At 52.8% G+C, this 19,738-nt stretch overlaps 7 protein-coding genes across 7 annotated transcripts; 4 read left to right on the forward strand and 3 right to left on the reverse strand.

Moving 5' to 3' along the window:
• Positions 1–4: 4 nt before the first annotated feature.
• Positions 5–2,161, reverse strand: MSY001_0146 (uncharacterized protein; the record flags this gene model as incomplete). The annotated part of the gene is made up of 1 exon (XM_018883542.1): positions 5–2,161. The coding sequence occupies one exon, from the start codon at positions 2,159–2,161 to the stop codon at positions 5–7; it is 2,157 nt and encodes a 718-aa protein (XP_018738791.1).
• A 224-nt stretch (positions 2,162–2,385) lies between these two features.
• Positions 2,386–4,201, forward strand: MSY001_0147 (uncharacterized protein; the record flags this gene model as incomplete). The annotated part of the gene is made up of 3 exons (XM_018883554.1): positions 2,386–3,496; positions 3,602–3,989; positions 4,159–4,201. 3 exons carry the CDS (start codon positions 2,386–2,388, stop codon positions 4,199–4,201), a joined length of 1,542 nt encoding a protein of 513 aa, XP_018738792.1.
• Positions 4,202–8,900: 4,699 nt separating this feature from the next.
• Positions 8,901–9,521, forward strand: MSY001_0148 (uncharacterized protein; the record flags this gene model as incomplete). The annotated part of the gene is made up of 1 exon (XM_018883565.1): positions 8,901–9,521. One exon carries the CDS (start codon positions 8,901–8,903, stop codon positions 9,519–9,521), a length of 621 nt encoding a protein of 206 aa, XP_018738793.1.
• A 155-nt stretch (positions 9,522–9,676) lies between these two features.
• On the reverse strand, positions 9,677–10,768 carry Mala s 4 (putative allergen; the record flags this gene model as incomplete). The annotated part of the gene is made up of 2 exons (XM_018883576.1): positions 9,677–10,471; positions 10,637–10,768. The coding sequence occupies 2 exons, from the start codon at positions 10,766–10,768 to the stop codon at positions 9,677–9,679; spliced, it is 927 nt and encodes a 308-aa protein (XP_018738794.1).
• A 519-nt stretch (positions 10,769–11,287) lies between these two features.
• Positions 11,288–12,832, forward strand: MSY001_0150 (uncharacterized protein; the record flags this gene model as incomplete). The annotated part of the gene is made up of 1 exon (XM_018883587.1): positions 11,288–12,832. The coding sequence occupies one exon, from the start codon at positions 11,288–11,290 to the stop codon at positions 12,830–12,832; it is 1,545 nt and encodes a 514-aa protein (XP_018738795.1).
• Positions 12,833–13,048: 216 nt separating this feature from the next.
• On the reverse strand, positions 13,049–16,711 carry MSY001_0151 (uncharacterized protein; the record flags this gene model as incomplete). The annotated part of the gene is made up of 5 exons (XM_018883598.1): positions 13,049–13,077; positions 13,159–13,318; positions 13,439–13,524; positions 13,581–13,691; positions 14,062–16,711. The coding sequence occupies 5 exons, from the start codon at positions 16,709–16,711 to the stop codon at positions 13,049–13,051; spliced, it is 3,036 nt and encodes a 1,011-aa protein (XP_018738796.1).
• Positions 16,712–16,969: 258 nt separating this feature from the next.
• MSY001_0152 (uncharacterized protein) lies at positions 16,970–19,723 on the forward strand (the record flags this gene model as incomplete). Its single annotated transcript, XM_018883609.1, has 1 exon — positions 16,970–19,723. The coding sequence occupies one exon, from the start codon at positions 16,970–16,972 to the stop codon at positions 19,721–19,723; it is 2,754 nt and encodes a 917-aa protein (XP_018738797.1).
• Between the last annotated feature and the right edge of the window lie 15 nt (positions 19,724–19,738).

A 19,738-nucleotide genomic window follows, 5' to 3' on the forward strand; every position in this document is an offset into this window, starting at 1 on the left:
GATACTATAGCTCATTGTGAAGAGTCGACGAGGCCCCCCACATCCAAGATATCCAGCTTGGCGCATGAGTACCCCAGGAGCCAAGGCCCACGCCACTCGTGCCCCGCGAGAGCAGCCGCCAAGTTGTTACGATCAGCAGTGTAGATCCACTAAGAGCCATCACAGCTAGCAGGCCGGTGCGCCAGCGGACGCGGACAGTCTTCAGTGACCGACCTGGTGTAGGAACAGCACCACGCGGATCCATAGCAATCGTCAAGATGAGACTGTAAAGCTCAGCCACCTCGCCCAAGCGGGAGCTTACGTTCAGAGGACCAGCCCCCAGGTGAGGCACGTTCAGGCCAAGTTTACGACAGTACATATCCGGCTGCACTTCATGTCTCTGTCGCGCAAGATCCAGATCAGATTTGGTCGCAACGAACAGGGAAGGGAAATGAGCCAGATAGGGGTATTGCTGGCGCAGATTTGAAATGTAAGAGAACGAATGTGTGTCGCTAGAATCGTAGACAAACACAACTGCACTCACATGCGCCAAGTTGGCGGGATTGCGTAGAGCCTCCGCTTCATTATGCGATCCGTACTCTTGCATTACAAGATAATGTTCAGCACCATCATGCTCAATGGCACCCACAGCTCGCTGTAGTCGGTGCGTAGGTGCGTACTTGGGTTGGAAGGGTTTGCCTGCCAAATTCCGCAGCAAGGCCGACTTGCCGCTACCGGGCGCTCCGAGGACAAGCGCTAAAAATACACTGCATTGCTCTGTATTGGAGCGCCTGCGGTCTCCAGGGCGACGAGGACGCACAAGTTTGAGAGCAGACGTGGTGAGCGAGGGTGAGACGTCTTGTATAGGCCTAGAGCCCACAGCAGTACCATCAAACCAGGCGTAGGACGACGGTGAGGCGCTGCTAACCGGAGGCATTGAAGCGCCATTGGGCGAGCGCGATGGAGAGCTGATATTCATGGCATTCGCAAAGAGCGGGTACCCGAGATACGCAAGGTATGCCAGGGTGGTGCGCGGTTCAAGCAACGTCGTCATACTCCACTGGGCGAGCCAGCCCTGGAGTGTCACGGCGCCTGCTTCGTCTGTGACGGTGCTGTTGGGAAATCCTGCGCCATTCCATGGATGCTGGCCACCGGGTGCCGTGACGAAAAGTTGCTCTAGCTCGTTGGGACTAAGTGCACCGTCATGATCCTTGTCGTGAGCCTTAAAAACCTCGGTGAAGAACTGGTAGCCAGCGGGCGAAAGTTCCACAGCCATGCCGTGGGGTACATCAAAAGGTGGATATACATACGCATTCGACAGGGACAAATCCATCCCATAACCGAACGTCCATAAAATTGACCATGTGGTTTCGAGTCGGCCGCGCTGGACAAAAAGAGTATGCAGGTAGAGGAAGCCGGCGAGCGTGAGCCCATTGTCCCGGATATGTAGCGTATTGCTATTCTTTTGCCCCTGAGAAACAAGTTCCTTGATACCCTCTAGCTCTTGCAGATGGAGCGGAGCATCGAAACACACAAACTGAAAGTTGTTCAGTTCTTCGTCACTGAGCACACCATCTTTGTCGGCATCGCACAGGTGAAAAATGTTGCGCAGTGCATCTACACATGCTGGCTTGAGGGTGTGCGACCGCGAGTCATACAAAGGCGCTGTCGGGTAGAGCACGGCCTTCTGTGCATAAAAGAACACCTCGCCGACATTGAGCGACAGCTTGGCACTGCATTCAATGCACGTCTCCAACTCTTTGAATTCAACCATAAGTGGCGCAATCTCCTCTTCCAGTGCGTCTTCATCATCGTCAGAAGGCCGCAAGTCAATTTTGTTGCCGACGAGCACAACAGGCACGTTAATGCCGAGAGAGCGCATGAAGGGAAGCCAGTACGACGAGATACGCTCAAAAGAGTCCTGGTCGATCACGCTGTACACAAGCACAATGGCATTGGCACGACGCATCTCCGTTTCCACGCGCTCTTGCTGCGTCGTTCCCGAGCCCGTGTCAATGATCTTGGTCGTGACACCCGCAGGCGACGCATCTGACGGCAAAGTAATTTCGGGAACAACTGCTTGCACATCATCAATAAAATGCTCCTTAATAAGAGACATAATCAGCGATGACCTACCGACGCCAGGGTCGCCGGCAAGCACAAGGCGGATCTCCTGTCGCATCGCGTGAAGTTGTGATGTCGAGAAAGTTCGTGCCTTCTGGTGCTCCACTCTTTATGGTACACGCCTCCATGAACGCGAGACGGCGATAAGGCTACGTTCAAGGCCTGGCGTGTGGAACCATGTCGCTGCCGGAATATGCCGATAGCAGCCCTGCTTCCCCAGGGATCCGGGGATGGCTTGCTCGAACGAAAAAATTACGGGCTCTTTCGAGATCCATGACACCTATGCCGCTGCCTCGACCGAAAGAGTTCCATATATCCTATGCTGCCGTGCTCCTAGGGTTCCTTAGCAATGTACTAGATGCAGCCTCTATGGGTCTCTTGGTGTTTCCCGCAAATGGAACCATGTTTGAAGGCTTACAAGCGCAGAGTATTGCTATGTTTGTGGCATCGATTGTTGTGTGCCAGAGTGTATTCGTGCTAGGTGGTACCAACTTTAGTCAGTCCCAAGGTTCCATGCTTGTCGAGGTGCTGCCCTTCATGCAGAACATTGCCACCAAACTAGCGACTGTGATTCCAGACAACAGAGATGCCTTGTTGGCTACAATCGTTGTTGCCTATGCCCTTTCAGCCCTAGTGTTGGGGGCCTTGTTCTTGTCCCTGGGCTTTTTCCAGATCGACCGATGGATTGCCTACTTTCCTGAAACTGTACTGGATGGCGCACTAGGTGCCATTGGCCTCTCCCTTTTCCTTTCAGGATTTGAAGTGGCGCAGCGCTCTTCGTTCGAGTGGACAGGAGAGTACCTAAAGTCTCTCTTCACCTCCAAGGGTATGCCTGTGGTTGTCTCCGCATTGGTATTGACGGCCATGCTATGTTCGGGCATTCGCGTCAAGAAACGAAGTGGGTCCACAAAACCCCGTTGGAATACATCGTTCATTCGCCGCTTGGACTGGGAGTTTCGTCAGATGTGTTCTAATCCCTTTTTCACCCCCGCCTTCAACTTGACTGTCGGAATCGTTTTTTGGATCATTGCCCTGATCAGCCGCAGCTCGATGCAGAGCCTCGTGGAGCACCACTGGCTCTTTGTAACAGTTCCAAAGGGGGCTACGTTGGGCAGTCGCATGCGATTCTACGAGTTTTGGGGTCTGTATAAATTTCATCAGGTGCAATGGAGTGCCCTGAACGAGGTGATTGTCGAGATGATCGTCTTAATTATCATTGGCGCGCTAAATCTTCCCATCTACTATCCCGCTCTCGTGGAAAATTTACCGGACGTGCCACGGACGGCCTCTATCAAGAAGGAATTTATTGGCCATGGTATAGCCAACATTCTGGCTGGTTTATGTGGTGCTTTGCCAGTGCTAGTGGTCATGTCCAATACGCTTTTTTTTGCCCGTGCGTATGGCAGGAAGAGTGACAGTGTTCTTGTGTTATTCGTGACGTTCTTGTTTTTTGTCTTCTCTAAACTGTTGCTTCCTTACATCCCCGTCCTTTGCGCAGCGCTGATGGTGTTTTTCTTTGGTGTGGAGCTCATGGCGGAAGCGCTCGTGCCTACTTGGTCCACCAAGTCTCTATTGGAATACATGGTCATTCTGGGGACTATGGCAGCTTGCACGGCCCTTGGATTTGCGCAGGGCGTGGGCGTGGGTTTGGCCGCCACACTTGCGGCTCAGGGCTTTGAGCACCTAGCTGACTATGAAATCCGGACATGTTTTGTGGACCTTTCCACTTTTGTTGATGCTCATGTCTTGTCGCCCAAGGTCTTGGAACGTCTAACCGATAACCAAGACCAATCACCCCAGATTGGTGTTATTGCATTGTCAGGAACCACAAGCTATACGGCGGCATCAAAGATCAAACAGGCTATCCACACTGTTCAGCAGCATGGGTGTGCTGCTTTGGTCATAGACCTCACATTCACGGTGCGAATTGACCGTGTAGCTGCGACGGCTATCGCAGTTGAGCGATCAAACACGCATGACGGTGTATCGAATCATCCTCCTGGATTCCTTCTTGGAGTTCCAACTGGCTCACCACGTTATGAAATACTGGCACAGAGCGGTGTTGTTTGTCGTGATCCATCCGTCGTGGACGCTGTAACAGCTAACCAAATGATTGCACGCAGCGTGTGGCCAATGGGCGAATTTAGTCATGTACTAGCATGGCTCTCCGCCAAAGCTACTGTGACGCACCCTCGTCTTCCACGTTGGGCGCGTGAATCTCAGACCCCCATCGCCATGCCAAGCCCGGTTCGAGAGGTAAGCATGTCGCGCCGTGAATCGTACGAAATTCCCCTCACGCCTCTACCAAATATACCCCCAGGAATGGACACAATTGATTCTACATTACCCCTTTCGACACAATGGCAAGCTTGCTGGGATCAACTTTGCTGCTCTGTGCAATCCGATGCCGTCTCGATGGTGGCAAAGGACTTGAAAGATTCTGAATCCTTCGATGAAAGTGAGATGGGTCCTGTATCTCCAAAAGAAACACTCACATGGGCTAACAGGTTTGTCCCTGTGCTTGAAAAATTTGGACACTTGAGCTTCTATGAGCCCCGTACCAATTTGGCAAACTCTACAGATACTATGCCGGATGTGCGTATTATCGTTGTGGGCTGCATGAACTCTCGCTCGAACGTTACCCGCATTTCTACATCCCCTCATGCAAGTGCCTCTAGCCCTGCCAGCAAGGTTGATCGGAGTCCTGCCGATTGGGCCTCGTTGCGACCTCGGCTTCGTCGGCGTCACACAGACTCGGAGATGGATACATCTGGCACAAAAACGGTTGTTGAAGCGTTCTCCCAAGGTGACGTCGTGGGATTGTCAGAGCTTACCTTCGGCGAGCCTTGGTCAATGGATTTGACAACAGCAGGACACCTTGGGAGCTCATGCATTACCATTGATTTTTCGGCCGCAGACGTACTAAATAATGCAGAGTTGGCAATGGCACTAAACACCTATAATTCGCACAATCATTTCCGAATTCACCGTATCCAGGATATCTATTTCCAGGCTCTAGGCCAAGGAGAACAGTACAAGTGGTAAGCGTCTAGTTATTTTATGTTGCTACGTAGTTCAGCTCAGCTACCTATGGCATAGTCCACAGAATTGTTCACGAAAATTAACACTATTTTGATAAGGCCATCTGCACGTGTATGCCCGATCGATATATTCGACCAGTCACTGACGGTACCTTTTGACGCCGAATCGACATTGTGGCAAGCAGTGCTTAAGGCGATGAAGAGCAACCATACCAGATGGGTGAGCTCTTTAAACGGTGGCGGTGTTACTACACCTGATCCTAAATTTCCAATATTTGTATCCATTGATGCTGGGACATATTTGCCCCGACTCCCTGACGAGTTCTTTGATGACTTGTGCCAAACATCCGATTATTCAATCGCAGAGCTAACCAATTCGGCAGCAGAGAATTTTGAGAAATACCGTCGTGACATCTGTAAAGAGCTTGAGAAGCTGGTGTCTCAGAAGCAAACAGAGCTTGTCGCTCGGATGAAACAGATCCATGAAGACATTGGCTCGGAGATCCAATCGATAAGAGCTCGACATGCGTCGGAAAGGACAAGTGAAGGGGAAGGGAGCTTTGCCAACGACGATGCTATATTTATGAAGCGTTCAATGAATGACTCTTCTTTTTCAGTCAAGCCTTCGGGTGCGCTTGGTGCCTCCTTGGCAAGAACCAACGGTCAACATTTTCCAGCATCCTCCTCCGTGTCAACAAAGACAACGAGATTGAAGGCTGTAGACTCGCCAGAAAAGGCTGCTCCTATCAAATCTGAAAAGCAGAACAAGGTTAGTCATAAAGTCAAGTTCGCTACAGAGGAAGACTTCGACATGGAGCTCGAAGAGAATGGTACACATGATGGTGTTTTCAATATTGACGAGGACTTAGAAACCGTGAATTCATCTGTGCAGCCATTTGCGACTGACAAATGGCTGGAAGATGACAACGAGGATCGTATTGTCAAAGATGAATCTGTGGGCCTTTTACATTCAGGCCTCGCTGCCTCTTTCTCCGCTATTCCTAATTCTTACAGGAATCAGGGAGAGATGCCAAGCAACAATCACTTTGGTGACAGCGAACTTCAAGGGCCTTATGATACAAAAGAATTAGATGCGCATTCTCGCCCGATGGCTTCGCGTCGCAATAATTACTCGAAGGCCACAGAACATGCAGAAGAGGACCTAGCTTTGGTTGGTGCTGCCATGGCTAATGCCCCTTCACATCGACATTTGTTGACACGCTCGGCGGCTATTAGGGTAGCTGAAGGTCATAAATCCTCCCAGCATGCCCAAGACTTGGTTGAGTTTTCGAAACTCGCGCAATCTGTGCCATCTGTTGGTGCCATCCAAATTCAAAAATGCGACCAAAACTCTAGCGTCAAGGAAGGACTGGACAGAGAGCCAAAAACTAGTCTGCCATACAATGAGAGGCTTATTGTTCCCTCTCTTCTTAAAGCCACTCGAGGAAGGAAAGCCTACAGAGACCCAACTGCAAGTGCTGGTAGTCTATCGCAAAATATGCCTGGAACAAGCAGTGTCCGCAAGACTGGATTCCGTATATCCAGTTCTACACATGATTCCCCATCTCGTGCGATAAGTAACAGCAATACCCTGCAAAACATTTCGATGGTTGACTTGCCGCCAGTCCCTGATGTGCCTAGTCAGCATATTCGCTTGGAGCCATCGAACACAATCTTCCCTCATGATGTCCCGGGAACCCAACACATGATCCAACAGGAAGACAATAAAATTGTCTCTAAGTTATTGTATTTCACACATTATCTTCAAAATTTGAAGTTATCAAAGCGCACAGGTTGGTATCATCATAACGTTCCTTTCCCTGAATCCATCGCAGATCACATGTATCGAATGGCAGTGTTATCAATTTTGATTGAATCGGATGAGATTGATTTTCGAAAATGCTCTATTATGGCACTGGTTCATGATATGGCTGAGGCTCTGGTGGGAGACCTCACGCCCCTGTGCAAAGTGGAAAAGGATGAAAAGCGACGTCGAGAGGTTCAGGCGATCCACTTTTTGACGCGAGACCTACTGGGAGATACACAAGCTTCTCACCGTATATATGACCTTTGGCACGAATATGAAGAACGCAGCACGCCTGAAGCCAAATTGGTAAAAGACTTAGATTGTTTCGAGTTGTGTTTGCAAGCATATGAATATGAACGCACACATAACATCACAGATCTCCAGCCATTTTGGGACGGTGCAGCGCCAAAAGTGTCTCATCCTGAAGTACAGCGCTGGATGGGAGCACTTCTTTCCAAACGAGAGGCCATGTGGACATCGCGGGGAGTGTCCTACCGGACACAGGCGTGAAACGCGCGCTTCATGTCGAAGGTGGAGTAGGTTCATAATTCCTGCACGTGAGAGAGCCGTATGGTTGACCGTTACCATTGCGACATCGGCGCGGCTAGTGTCGTCTCCGCATGGAGCGACAGTATCTCAGCAGCAATAGGCGAGCCACTAAGGTGAAGCAGTCACTCAGTCCATCGTCAAATAAGCCGGTGCTACCTAGTCGCAGTCCTTCGACCTCGTCTCCCTATCGGACTCCCATCGCAGCCACTACTTTTTATGGCTCGATGCCAGATGGGCCGACCAAGAAGCACAAAGGCGCGACCTCTTTGAAGGTCTCAGAATCATTGGAAAACATTTCTGCAGATGACAGTCATGATGAAATCGATTTTTTGTCACGACCAAAGAACCTTCACGAACGAATGCGGCCAAAGACAGGTAGCGTCACGACGACACATCCTGTACCATACCAGCCCATGGCCGTTTCAATGAAGATTTTCGCTGTCATGGTAAACGAAGATTATTGCTATAAAAAGGAAGATTTTGAGCTTGTTTCATTTCCCTCACACATGCTCTTATTGTTACAAGGAGTGGAACGCAGCAAAGTGGCGTGGCGAGATGTGCAAGGTTGCAAGGTAGGTACAAAGAAGTATGTGATGTTGGCTTTGGACGTGGCACGCGAGAGCTCTTCAGGTCGATCTGTTGCGGCTTTTTGTGCTGCTCAGTTGGAAAAGGTGCATTTATTCCTTTTTCTCGAAAGCAACGAAGCATGGTCTATGTGCCAACAGCACCTCCGTTCCGCCGTTCAAGTCCAGGAGATGACAGACGATGAAGGTTTAATTCTTTGGCGATTATTAGAGTCAAAATTCCCAGATTCGATGGCACAAACGCAGTCGTCCTTCCCCAAGCGCATAGACCCCACGAAAAAGCCGACCCCCATCATGGTCGGTGAGCGACGTCGTTTGCAACAAGAGAAAGCGAATGAGAACGTTTCTAATTCTCAAGAGGGAGATACAACGTCAGTCGAGAGTACAAGGCATTACACACGCGCTCGCACGCGCTCAGAAGCCAAAAGTTTGACAGCTTGCGACACTGAGCCTATTCTAAGATACCCTTCGTCTGGGCCTTTTGCAGTTACATTACTGCAAACAGACTTGGATCGCCTTCGAGAAAATGAATATTTAAATGACACGCTCATTGAATTTGGATTGCGTTTTCTGCAAGAACAGATCAAAGCCCGAAACCCAACGTTGGCTCAGCAGATTTATGTGTTCAATACTTTTTTTTATCAAAAGCTAACCGAGTATCGGGATCGTTCCAAATCCTACGAGCAAGTCCGGAAATGGACCAACCGTGTAAATATGTGAGTGTTTTTATGCTGACCCAGATTTGAGAAGCGATACATTGTTGTACCTATCCATGAGAACATGCATTGGTATTTGGCCATCGTTGTGAATCCGCACATGATCCTTAAGAAGGGCAACCCTATTAGCTCGTTGAGTTCGGGTTTTCATCGACGAAGATCAGCGCGTCGACCATCTGGAGGGACAGAGACGCAACCCAGCTCTGACTCTGAGAGCCTCGGCATGAAGGACCATCCCATTGTGACAAGTGCAGATGACCAGGGTGAGAGCACCTCACCCCTCCCAAATATGGCCACCCAAGACTCAGACGTGGAATACGAGTCGACTTTTGTGTTTGTCCTAGATAGTCTAGGCCTGCACCATGGCCCGGTCAAGACAGCGCTGCGGGACTATCTTCGTCTGGAAGCCCGCGCGAAAGGTGCTGTACCCGCTGATACTGATCTCAAAACGTTGGGGGACCCCATCCATGTGGATGCACGGGTCCCGGAGCAACCTAACTATTGTGACTGCGGCATCTACCTACTGCATTTTTTCGATCGCTTCTTTTCAGATCCCAATCAATTCTCACGCATTATACTCGCCCCGCGACGTGGATTCAAGAATGCCCCGGAAGTTTCCGAGGCGTGGCAGCAAGATACGATCGGAAAGAAACGAAACTGGTGGCGAGATCAGGTGTTGGCGTTAAGTATGGAGTGGACCCCACACCAAAGCGAATCATAGTCGCACATACAGTTCTCTCAAACAACCGCTACTAATAAGATGTGTTCACATAAAGTGTACGGTAGGAGATGCAATGATACGACAACAAACAAGCAAAGCATTCCGCGTCCGGTTCTACCTATAAAAATAGGACGGGGCTGGCGTATGCCAACTATTTAAGGGTTCTCGTTGGCCCAGTTGACACCCTTGCTGATGTTCTTGGCAAGGTCAGGGAGGCAAGCGTCCACAAGCTTCTGCTCCTCGGCGCTCAGCTGAGGCAGAGCAGGGATCGAGGCGACACCTTCAGTGCCGAGCTCAATCGGGCTGGCGAAGAACTTAGCCTTGTCAGCGAAGAGCGGGCTCTCGACAAAAGCGCACTCCTTGACGCCCTTCTCACCATTGAGGGCCTTGAGGAGGCTGTTGGCGAACACAGCGGCGGCGTAGGCCATCGAGAGAGTGGCCGAGCCCGCACCGTCTTTGGCCTTGACGACCTCGTCACCGCCGAACTGGATGCGGTGCACAAGCTTCTCATACTGCTCACCAGCAGAAATGGACGAGCCCTGCTGAGCCTGCGAAAGAAGGGGCACAATGGTGACACCCGAGTGGCCACCGATCACAGGAACCTTGGTGTCGTCAGGGTTCGAGCCAGCGAGGCCAGACAGGAAGGTCGACGCACGAGTCACATCGAGAGTGGTAACACCAAAGAGGCGCTTGGGGTCGTAGACGCCAGCCTTCTTGAACACCTCCGCCACAATAGGAACAGTCGAGTTAACTGGGTTCGAGATGATCAGCATGTGCGCCTTGGGTGCGACCTTGGCAGCAGCCTTGGCCAGGTCACGCACAATCGAGGCATTCGTGTTGAAGAGATCGTCACGAGTCATGCCGGGCTTGCGAGGGACGCCGGCAGGAATGAGAATCACCTCAGCACCCTCCAGAGCCTTTTCGAGATCCTCTTGAGGGTAACCAGTGCACTAGCATATAAGCAAAGACAACATACCTTGCTAGCAGTGTTAATGTGGTCAATATCCGCAGCGACACCGGGAGCGAGACGGATGTCGTAGAGACGCAGGTTCGAGACGAGCGGGTTGAGCTTCATGAGAAGCGAAAGCTACCATATTAATAGGGTTCATACGTACGGGCTGGCCGATACCACCCGAGGCACCAAGCACAGCAACATTGCGGTTGGCAGTAGCCGACTGCGAAAACAGACGGACCGAAACGGGGGCAGCCACAGCAGGCGAAGTACGGAGAGCAGCACGAGCGAACATGGTGTAAGTTAAAGAATACCTCTACATCACCTAAGCCTTGCCCGGGCCTCAGGCCGAACGTCCCCGAAGAAAGCACGTGCCACATGGTTTCATAGACCTTGGTTTGGCCGGGTATGATTTGTAAATGAACCAGGCGCCAGGTGGCACAGGTGCCACAAATTAGAGTGCCCCTGCCCCTGCCCCGCATAAGCCAGCCCGACCTTGCTTCAAAAACATCATCATGTCTTCGACACAGGTATGTACTAGGCCTGTTCTCTCCCTGTCTCTGGGAGGCAATTATATTCTCGTCGTTGAGCAGTGCTGACTTTTGACGCTTCTTTCAACAGGCTGATCATCACGCCAAGAAGGATACCGTGCATTACGCAATCGAAAACCACGAGTACGGTGGTGCTGCTTGTATCCGCGACAACTACACCAACAAGGGTATGTATTCTTCTACTTACTCTAGGTACTGGTTTTAGCATGGAAGAGCGACTTCGCCTTGGTCTTGAAGGTCTGCTCCCGCCTTCCGTTCAGACCATGGACCAGCAGTTGGAACGCATCCACCATCAGCTGCTTACCAAGGAGACGCCAATCCAGAAGCATATTGAGCTAATGAACCTCCGTCAGAGGAACGAGCGCCTCTTCTATGCCTACGTCATCAAAAACTTGCTAGAGACACTTCCTTTGGTGTATACTCCGACAGTTGGCGAAGGCTGTCAGAAGTTCTCGAGCATGTTCCGCCGTCCTGAGGGTCTTACTTTTACTCTTAAGGACAAGGGAAACATCGCTAACTGTGTGGCGAACTGGCCGCGCCCGCAGGACACTCCGCGTGTTGCTGTGATTACCGATGGATCGCGTATCCTCGGTTTGGGTGACCTGGGCTGGAATGGTATGGGTATCACCATTGGCAAGCTGTCGCTGTACGTTGCTTGCGCTGGTGTGCACCCCCAGTCGACCATGCCTATTGCTGTGGATATCGGTACCAACAATGAAGAGTTACTGAATGACCCGCTGTACCTCGGTCTGCGTCAGAAGCGTGCTAGCGATGAAGAGCTGACGGAACTGGTTGACGAGATTATGTACGAGCTGAACAAGCGTTATCCATTCTTGATCATCCAGTTTGAGGACTGGAGCAGTGCCAACGCCTTCAGGTTCCTGGACCGCTACCAGGAGAAGTACCCCATGTTCAACGATGACATTCAGGGTACCGGTGCTGTGATTCTTGGTGGATTCGTTAACGCGGCCCGTAAGTCATCTGAGGCTTCCGGTAAGGCGCTGGAGGACCAGCGTATCCTTATGGTAGGCGCGGGTTCTGCTTCCGTCGGCGTGGCTAAGCAGCTTATGAACTTTTTCACGGAGCACGGTTTGACGGAAGAGCAGGCCAAGGACCGTATCTGGACGACAGATTCCAAGGGTCTTGTTACCGCGAATCGAGGTGATGAGCTGGCCGAGCACAAGCGGTTCTTTGCCCGCCACGACAATGGCGACAAGCAGTACAAGGATCTCGAGGAGATCATTGATTACGTGAAACCTACCGCTCTCCTTGGTATGTCCACGGTTCGCGGCACTTTTACGCCGGAAGTGCTTAAGCGCATGGCGAAGCTAAACAAGCGCCCCATCGTTATGGCACTGAGTAACCCCACCAGCAAGGCGGAGTGCACATTTGAAGAGGCCCTGAAGTACACGGATAACAAAGTTATCTTCGCTGCCGGTTCGCCATTCGACCCTGTGGAGATCGACGGCAAGACGCGCTACTCTGACCAGGGCAACAATTTCTACATCTTCCCTGGTGTGGGTCTCGCTGGTGCATTGACTCGCGCCAAGCACATTACAGAGGCGATCATCACTGAGTCGGCCATGGCTCTGGCTGACTCAATGAACGACAAGGAGAAGGAGATGGATCTCCTGTACCCTCTCCCTGAGCGTGTACGCGAAGTGGCCCATTACATTGCGTTCCGCTGCATTAAGGCGATCAATAAGGCAGGCCTTGCGCAAGACGATGGCTTCACTGCCGGTCTGTCTGACGACGAGCTTTTCAAGTGGGTCCACGATGAGATGTGGGTGCCTTCCTACGACCACTAAGTGCTGTTGTGAGGAAGCTAACTGACATGGTACGAGTCGCTACCGAAGCTGTTTCACTTTGATATCATTGCGTAGTTTATTTTTATAGGTTTTTGTCGCTCCACACACACATCCCCGATACTCGATGCCCCCAAACATTCCGAGCAAGTATACTCAGCGGCAAGTCTGGCTACCTATTGTCCTTGCAAGCAGTGCGTGCGTGGCGGCAGTGGCCTTTTATCGATGGTCAACGAAAAAGTCCGGCCCTGATGAGAAGCCAAAAACAGCGCGCAAGCGCACAGCAGTGGTGCGTATCCCCCTGCTGACAACATAGCTGAACCCCTCACTAAGTCTGTCGCTGCCAGCGGACCCGACGTGGACATCCAAGCCGGTGCCAATGGAATTCATGGATCTGGTGAAAAGTGTGCGTTCGGAGTATGATCTACATGTTCTGGTCAATGCGCCGAATGGACAGTCTTTGGCGCTCCCATGCGACAAGGTGTTGGTCTATTCAAATGCGCAAGGCCGCGCAATGACGCAGCGAGCACTCAAGTGCCAATTGCACGTCGAGCTTATATTTGTTGACAAGCAGGACTGGATCGCCTGGGATCCCAAGGACGAACTCACAGCATACATGGATCGCCTCAACCAGTTAGCAATGGTTGTCGGCAAGATGCTTGTCGTATTGATGCCAGCAGATCCTGCGCCAAACGCTATTGCCCTTCGCGACCTAGAGCGCTCATGGGAAAAACATGCACTCTCACATCACCCCCAAACTTATTGGCTGGACCTTCGGCAGCCGTCGTGGCCTGGACTTCAGGATGTGCTGAGACAAGAGCGTCTTGGTTGGAGCTAGACTGACTCCTGAAAGGAGAGAGAACTATACAGGGTATTGAAAGGAACAGGTGAGGGCCTCTCCGCACCATGAACAGGTGACTGGGGCGTTATCTCAACAATGTGTTCAACTTGAGTGTCCGGCCGAAGTGGCACAGGCTCCGCAGCGCATAGAGTATGTAAATGACTTTCCTGGATATTGGTTGACTGGATTGATTCCACTTCGAACATAGTTTGACAGAGAAGCCCTCGCAAGACGGCCGCAGCTCCCTTCTTCGAGGACACCTCATTCCCATGCAAGCATTGCGGTGTTTCGATGCAGGAAGGACATCCATCTGCACATTCACATGCCTCAATCACGCGCAGCGCAATTTGGACAAGTGAGTCCAAATGCTCAAAAATCTGGTTACACAGACCAGCATGCAATCCGGGTTTGTCGTAGAAAATAAGACGCGAAGGACGCTTGCGTCTCGTTGTACGCGGGCTCCATTCACGAATGGGAACTTTACATTCCGTCAGCACATCGCCAGACGAACTGGCTACAAACAGAGGAGTAAGGCTCAGCACAGCGTGTTCAGCCGCGTGGATTGCGGCTGCCGCATGAATGCCCTGTTGGGCGAGTGCCTCCACAATATTCCAAGGCACATCAAGCCATATGCCCTGCGTGGCACGAATCAGAGGCTCTGCATCCACGTCGATCGTATCCAAAATATTCGCGCGCCGATCGACTTTGTAGTAGCCCCAAATATGGTTCTTGATATCCACTTTGCCATAAAATGCATGCCCTTGTACGTGCACGAGGGAGCGGAGACGCCAGACTTGACAAGCATCCACATCGGTGTAATCGCGGGGCCGTGTATGATAGGAAACGCGAGACGCTAGCATGTAAGCACATCGCTGGTCGTGGTGGACTTCTTGGCATACGTAAGTTGTTCCCTGGTGAAGAAAGACAGCGCCAGGGTAAGCCTCGAAGAAAACGCGCTCGAGCTCGACTTCTTCCAGTAGTGACAGTGTCGAGGCATCCAAGTAACGGTAAGTGTCTTGCCGCGCTCCCCGAATAGCAATGTCAGCGGCTGGGTTGTCAAATGTACTTCCACGAGGAAAGAAAAACCCCTGCTCGTCGCGATCCAACAGGCGAGTGCAAATCTCCATGCATTTTTCCCCGAAGTACAGTGAATCGTCGTCATTGAGTGGCACTTCGTAGGCAGCGCAGAGAATATGTTGTTCCAGAAGCAATTCATTGGATGTATCCAGCCACAGGGGGGCGTGCGTGCCGCAGAACACAAGTTCTGGATGCCGCATGTAGTACTGGTCCAATGGGAATGGCTCGCCAAGAAGAACAACCAGGGCATCGTTTCGGCGGCGACCGGCGCGACCAGCCTGTTGCCACATAGATGCAAATGAATAAGGCATGCCAAACAAGAGAACGGCATCAAGCACGCCGATATCCACACCAAGTTCCAGAGCTGAAGTGGCGACAAGGCCCAAGAGATGACCAGACGCCATATCTTTCTCTAATGCGCGCCTTTCTTCGGGTGAGTAGCCTGAGCGATAGGCTAGTACGCGAGCTGCGAGATCTGCATGGCCATCATGCAATAGGTCCTCTCTTATTTGACGGACGATGATTTCACACGTGCGCCGCACCTTCGCAAAGATGATTGTGCGTATGCCCTGCTGAATCAAGTAGCGAAAGAGACGTGATATTTCGGTGTAAGAGGACACGCGCCCATGACCAGGATCCTGGTCATCAATTAGCGGGGGATTCCATACGGCCCATTCTTTTTGACCACAAGGTGCTCCGTCCTCTTGTACGACCTGAATAGTGACAGGATCTAGGGCTAGCAATTGAGCAAGATGGTTTGCGGGCTCGGATATAGTGGCACTGCAGCTAACAAACTGCACCGCATGGTTGCCTAGAGCGGCGCATAACCGGCGCAGGCGCCGCAGAATAAACGCCACATGCGTACCAAAGATGCCAGAGTATACATGAAGCTCATCGAGCACAACAACCCGCAATCCCTGGAAGAACCGTCGCCAATGTTCCTCAAATGGCAAAATTGCTTGATGCAGCATGTCCGGATTCGTGCAAAGAATGCGCACACGTTCGCGAATCGCACGTCGTTGCTCCCGTGGTGTGTCACCATCATATGTAAAAATAGGCGCATCTTGTGCACCCGGGACAAGGGCAAGGAATCTCTGCAGTGACAATAGTTGATCTTGGGTCAGGGCCTTGGTCGGAAATAAGCACATGGCCGTTGAGGTAGACTCACGCAACAGTGAACAGGCAATGGGAATTTGGTATACAAGGGACTTGCCGGAAGAGGTACCAGTGCTCACAACAACATGCTGTCCATGCTGGAAAGCAGAGAGAGCCAAGACTTGATGCATATATAGTCGTTCTATCCCATGAGAACGATGCAGTGCATCTTGAATCACGGTTGGTAAAGGGGGTGATGGATCGCCAAAATGGGCCTCGCGTGCGGGAAAGGTCCGCCATCCGCCAGGAACAATCTGCTCGCGCCACCAAGGCAAATGCTGCAAGTTTTTCAAGACGTTGGACATGGATTGCATTCGCTGTGGTAGTGCTGGTTGTGCTGGTTCGCTGCACGGAAGTTTTGGCATAACACCCTCTGCAGCGTCATCCAAAAGAACAACAGGGTCCTCCCCTTTGGCAATACATGCTTTTTGAATTTCTGTTAGCGCCCGATAGAATGTAGAGGTACGGCGCGATATGAGTTGGACAGCTGCATTGGGGTTGGAGTTTTGTGGCATGATGACACGCTTTGCTGACGCCTTCCCGGTCATTAGCGCATGGTCGATAAACTCGAAAATGAGCGTATATTCGCATTCCTGCTCAGAAGGGCCATATAAATCTTCCTTTCGTCGTCTTTTGGACGTGGGATGTTGCTCCAGCTGCTCGGTAGGTACATACTCCAGGTGGACGAGATCGGGGCACGCCGCTTTAATTAATGCGAGATCTTTTAACTGCAAAGGATTCTTAGTGAGAGATTGGACACTCGACTGGAGAGTAGCAAAGGCTGGTACCACTTGCTTGTGAGCGGACATGAAGGTATAGACGGTGCAGAGGGCCTGCGGGTAAGCGCTGGGTTCCGTACCTTAAATGTCGTGAACAGAGAAATCCATTGTGCAGGCCAGGAAGTCGAAGGCGACCTCTGTCCATCCTCTGGACCGTGATTTGGCATGGCCAACTATTTGGACTTACACGAGCGCCGCATGAAGGGTAGAACCGCAGCGCGACGCACAGCGTCTCGCACGAGCCCATCACGTGTTTTCTCCACCAACAGACGACCATCACCGACGACCATGGCGAGCAGTACGCCGAATAAGTTGGCGTTCCTGTCTATGCAGGCGCCAGCAGGCTACGTTGCAGGTCTAGGTCGTGGTGCAACTGGCTTTACAACACGGTCTGACATTGGTCCTGCTCGCGAAGGCCCATCTTCCGAAGTTATTGCCGCTGCACGAGCGCGACGTGGCGAGGACGACGACGACGATAATGAGAGGTTTCAAGACCCTGAGGAGGAGACAGCGCTTTTTGCCACTTCTGTATATGAAAAGGATGATGAAGAGGCTGACAAGATTTGGGAAAATGTGGATCGGCACATGGACGAGCGCCGCCGGAAACAGCGCGAAGCGCGAGAGGCCGAGGAGCGCGAAGCATTGCGACAGTCGCAGCCCAAAATCCAGGCACAGTTTGCGGACCTGAAGCGCAACCTGTCGACAGTGAGCGAGGAAGAGTGGGCATCGCTGCCGGAGCCGGGTAACCTGACCGGCAAGCGGCGCAAAGCGGCATCGCTGCGCGAGGGGCGCGATAACCGCACGTATGCGATGCCTGACAGTGTGATTATGTCTGCACGCAACCAGAATGAGATGCAGACCACGGCTGCTGACGCAGACGGCACAGTCAGCTCGCTTACAGAGATTGGCGAGGCGCGAAATAAGGTGTTTTCGCACCAGCTCGACCAGGCATCATCGCAAAGTGCGATTGCGGCGTCGGGTCTCTCTTCGACCATCGACCCGAAAGGCTATTTGACTGAGTTATCGGGTGTATCTGTCAAGTCGAGTGCAGAGATTGGCGATATCAAGAAAGCCCGCAGCCTGTTGGACTCGGTTATCCGAACGAACCCGAAGCACGCACCCGGCTGGATCGCAGCAGCGCGACTAGAGGAGGTTGCAGGAAAGATGGCGGTAGCCCGTAAAGTGATTGCACAGGGGTGCGAGCAGTGCCCGAGGAGCGAAGATGTGTGGCTCGAGAGTGCGCGGCTCAACACGGTCGAACACGCCAAGGTCATCCTAGCCCGTGCCATCCAGCACCTGAGCCAATCAGTCAGCATCTGGCTCAAAGCCATGGAGCTAGAGCGCGATGTTGAAAGCAAGAAGCGTGTGCTGCGGAAGGCACTTGAGCATATCCCCCACTCAGTGAAGCTGTGGAAGGAGCTGGTAAACTTGGAAGAAAGCCCACAGGATGCTCGAGTGCTTCTAGCCGGCGCCGTCGAGGCAGTGCCACTAAGCGTAGAGCTTTGGCTCGCGCTCGCGCGGCTTTCGGTCCCGGCGGAGGCAAAGAGCGTTCTGAATCGTGCTCGGCGCACCATCCCCACTTCGCATGAGATTTGGATCGCTGCTGCGCGACTGCTTGAGGAAGACAAGGAAGAGGGCACTGCAAACCGTGTGGATCGCACAATGGCCGCTGCGGTAGCCTCTCTTTCCAAGGCGGGAGCGGTGCTCAGCCGCGACCAGTGGCTGCGCGAGGCCGAACAGGCCGACAAGGAGGGCAGCCCTCAGACGTGTGCGGCCATTGTCAAGGCTACAATCCACCTGGACCTCGATGCAGAGGACCGGCGGCGCGTGTGGGCCGAGGACGCCCAAGCGTGTGTCGAGCATGGGCGCATCGCTACAGGCCGGGCTATCCTGCAGTGTGCGCTGGACGAGTTTCCTGACGCGCTCGAAATCTGGCGGCAGGCCGCCACCCTCGAGCGTGTGCATGGAACGAGTGCCTCGTTACAGGCATTGCTTGAGCGCGGCGTACAGCATTGCCCTCATGCCGAGTCGCTCTGGCTACTGTATGCAGACGATCTGCAGAGGATCGATGATGTGGATGGCGCGCGTACCGTGCTCAGCCGTGCTTTCGATGCAAACATTGGCTCTGAAACTATCTCGCTCGCTGCTGCAAAGTTGGAGGCAGATGTGGGCGAGTTGGACCGTGCTGGCGCCCTGCTTGCTCGTGCGCGCACCGATGTGCCCACCGAACGTGTGTGGGCCACAAGCATTGAGCTGTACTGGCGGCAAAAGCTGTGGGACGAGGCGCTGCGTCTATGCCTGCAGGCATTACAACTATTCCCGAAATCTGCCGCACTACATATTATGCATGGTCGGTTGTATGAAGCCCAAGCGCAAGTGTCACAGGCGCGCGAGGCCTATGCGACCGGCCGCCAGGCGTGCGCGAACCATACACAGCTCTGGGTGCTGGCCAGCCGGCTGGAGGAGTCTGTGCAGGCATCGATTCGCGCACGTGCGCTGCTTGAGAAGGGGCGCCAAGCGCTCGGCACCAGCGACGTGCTGTGGGCTGAATCTGCCGCGGTCGAGTTGCGGACAGGCAACACAGTGCAGGCCAAGACACTCCTGAGCCGTGGCTTACAAGCATGCCCAACAAGCGGCCTGCTCATGAGTGCGTCCATATGGCTCGAGCCGCGCCCGTCACGCAAGACTCGTGCGGCCGAGGCGCTGCGTCGTTCCGGTGATAGCCCTTACGTTATCTGCACAGTGGCGCGCCTCTTCTGGGACGACGGAAAGCACGTACAGGCACGCGACTGGTTCGCGAAAACGGTGCAGGCGGCGCGCATGTGGGGCGACGGATGGGCATGGTGGTACGCATTCGAAGAGACACAGGCGGATGGTGAAGCGCAGCGCCCCCAACTGCTTGAGAAAATCGACAAGGTCCAGCCGAAGGAAGGGGACGTGTGGGAGACGCTGCGCGCGATGCCCGAGCATGCGAGCAAGCCCGCAAGTACGCTTCTCCCACTCGCTGCACGCGAGGTAATGGCACGCACGACGGCTACCTAGCCTCGTCGCCCCCTG

Source organism: Malassezia sympodialis, genomic scaffold (assembly GCF_000349305.1).
Source record: "Malassezia sympodialis ATCC 42132 genomic scaffold, msy_sf_1, whole genome shotgun sequence".
Lineage (NCBI taxonomy): Eukaryota > Fungi > Basidiomycota > Malasseziomycetes > Malasseziales > Malasseziaceae > Malassezia > Malassezia sympodialis.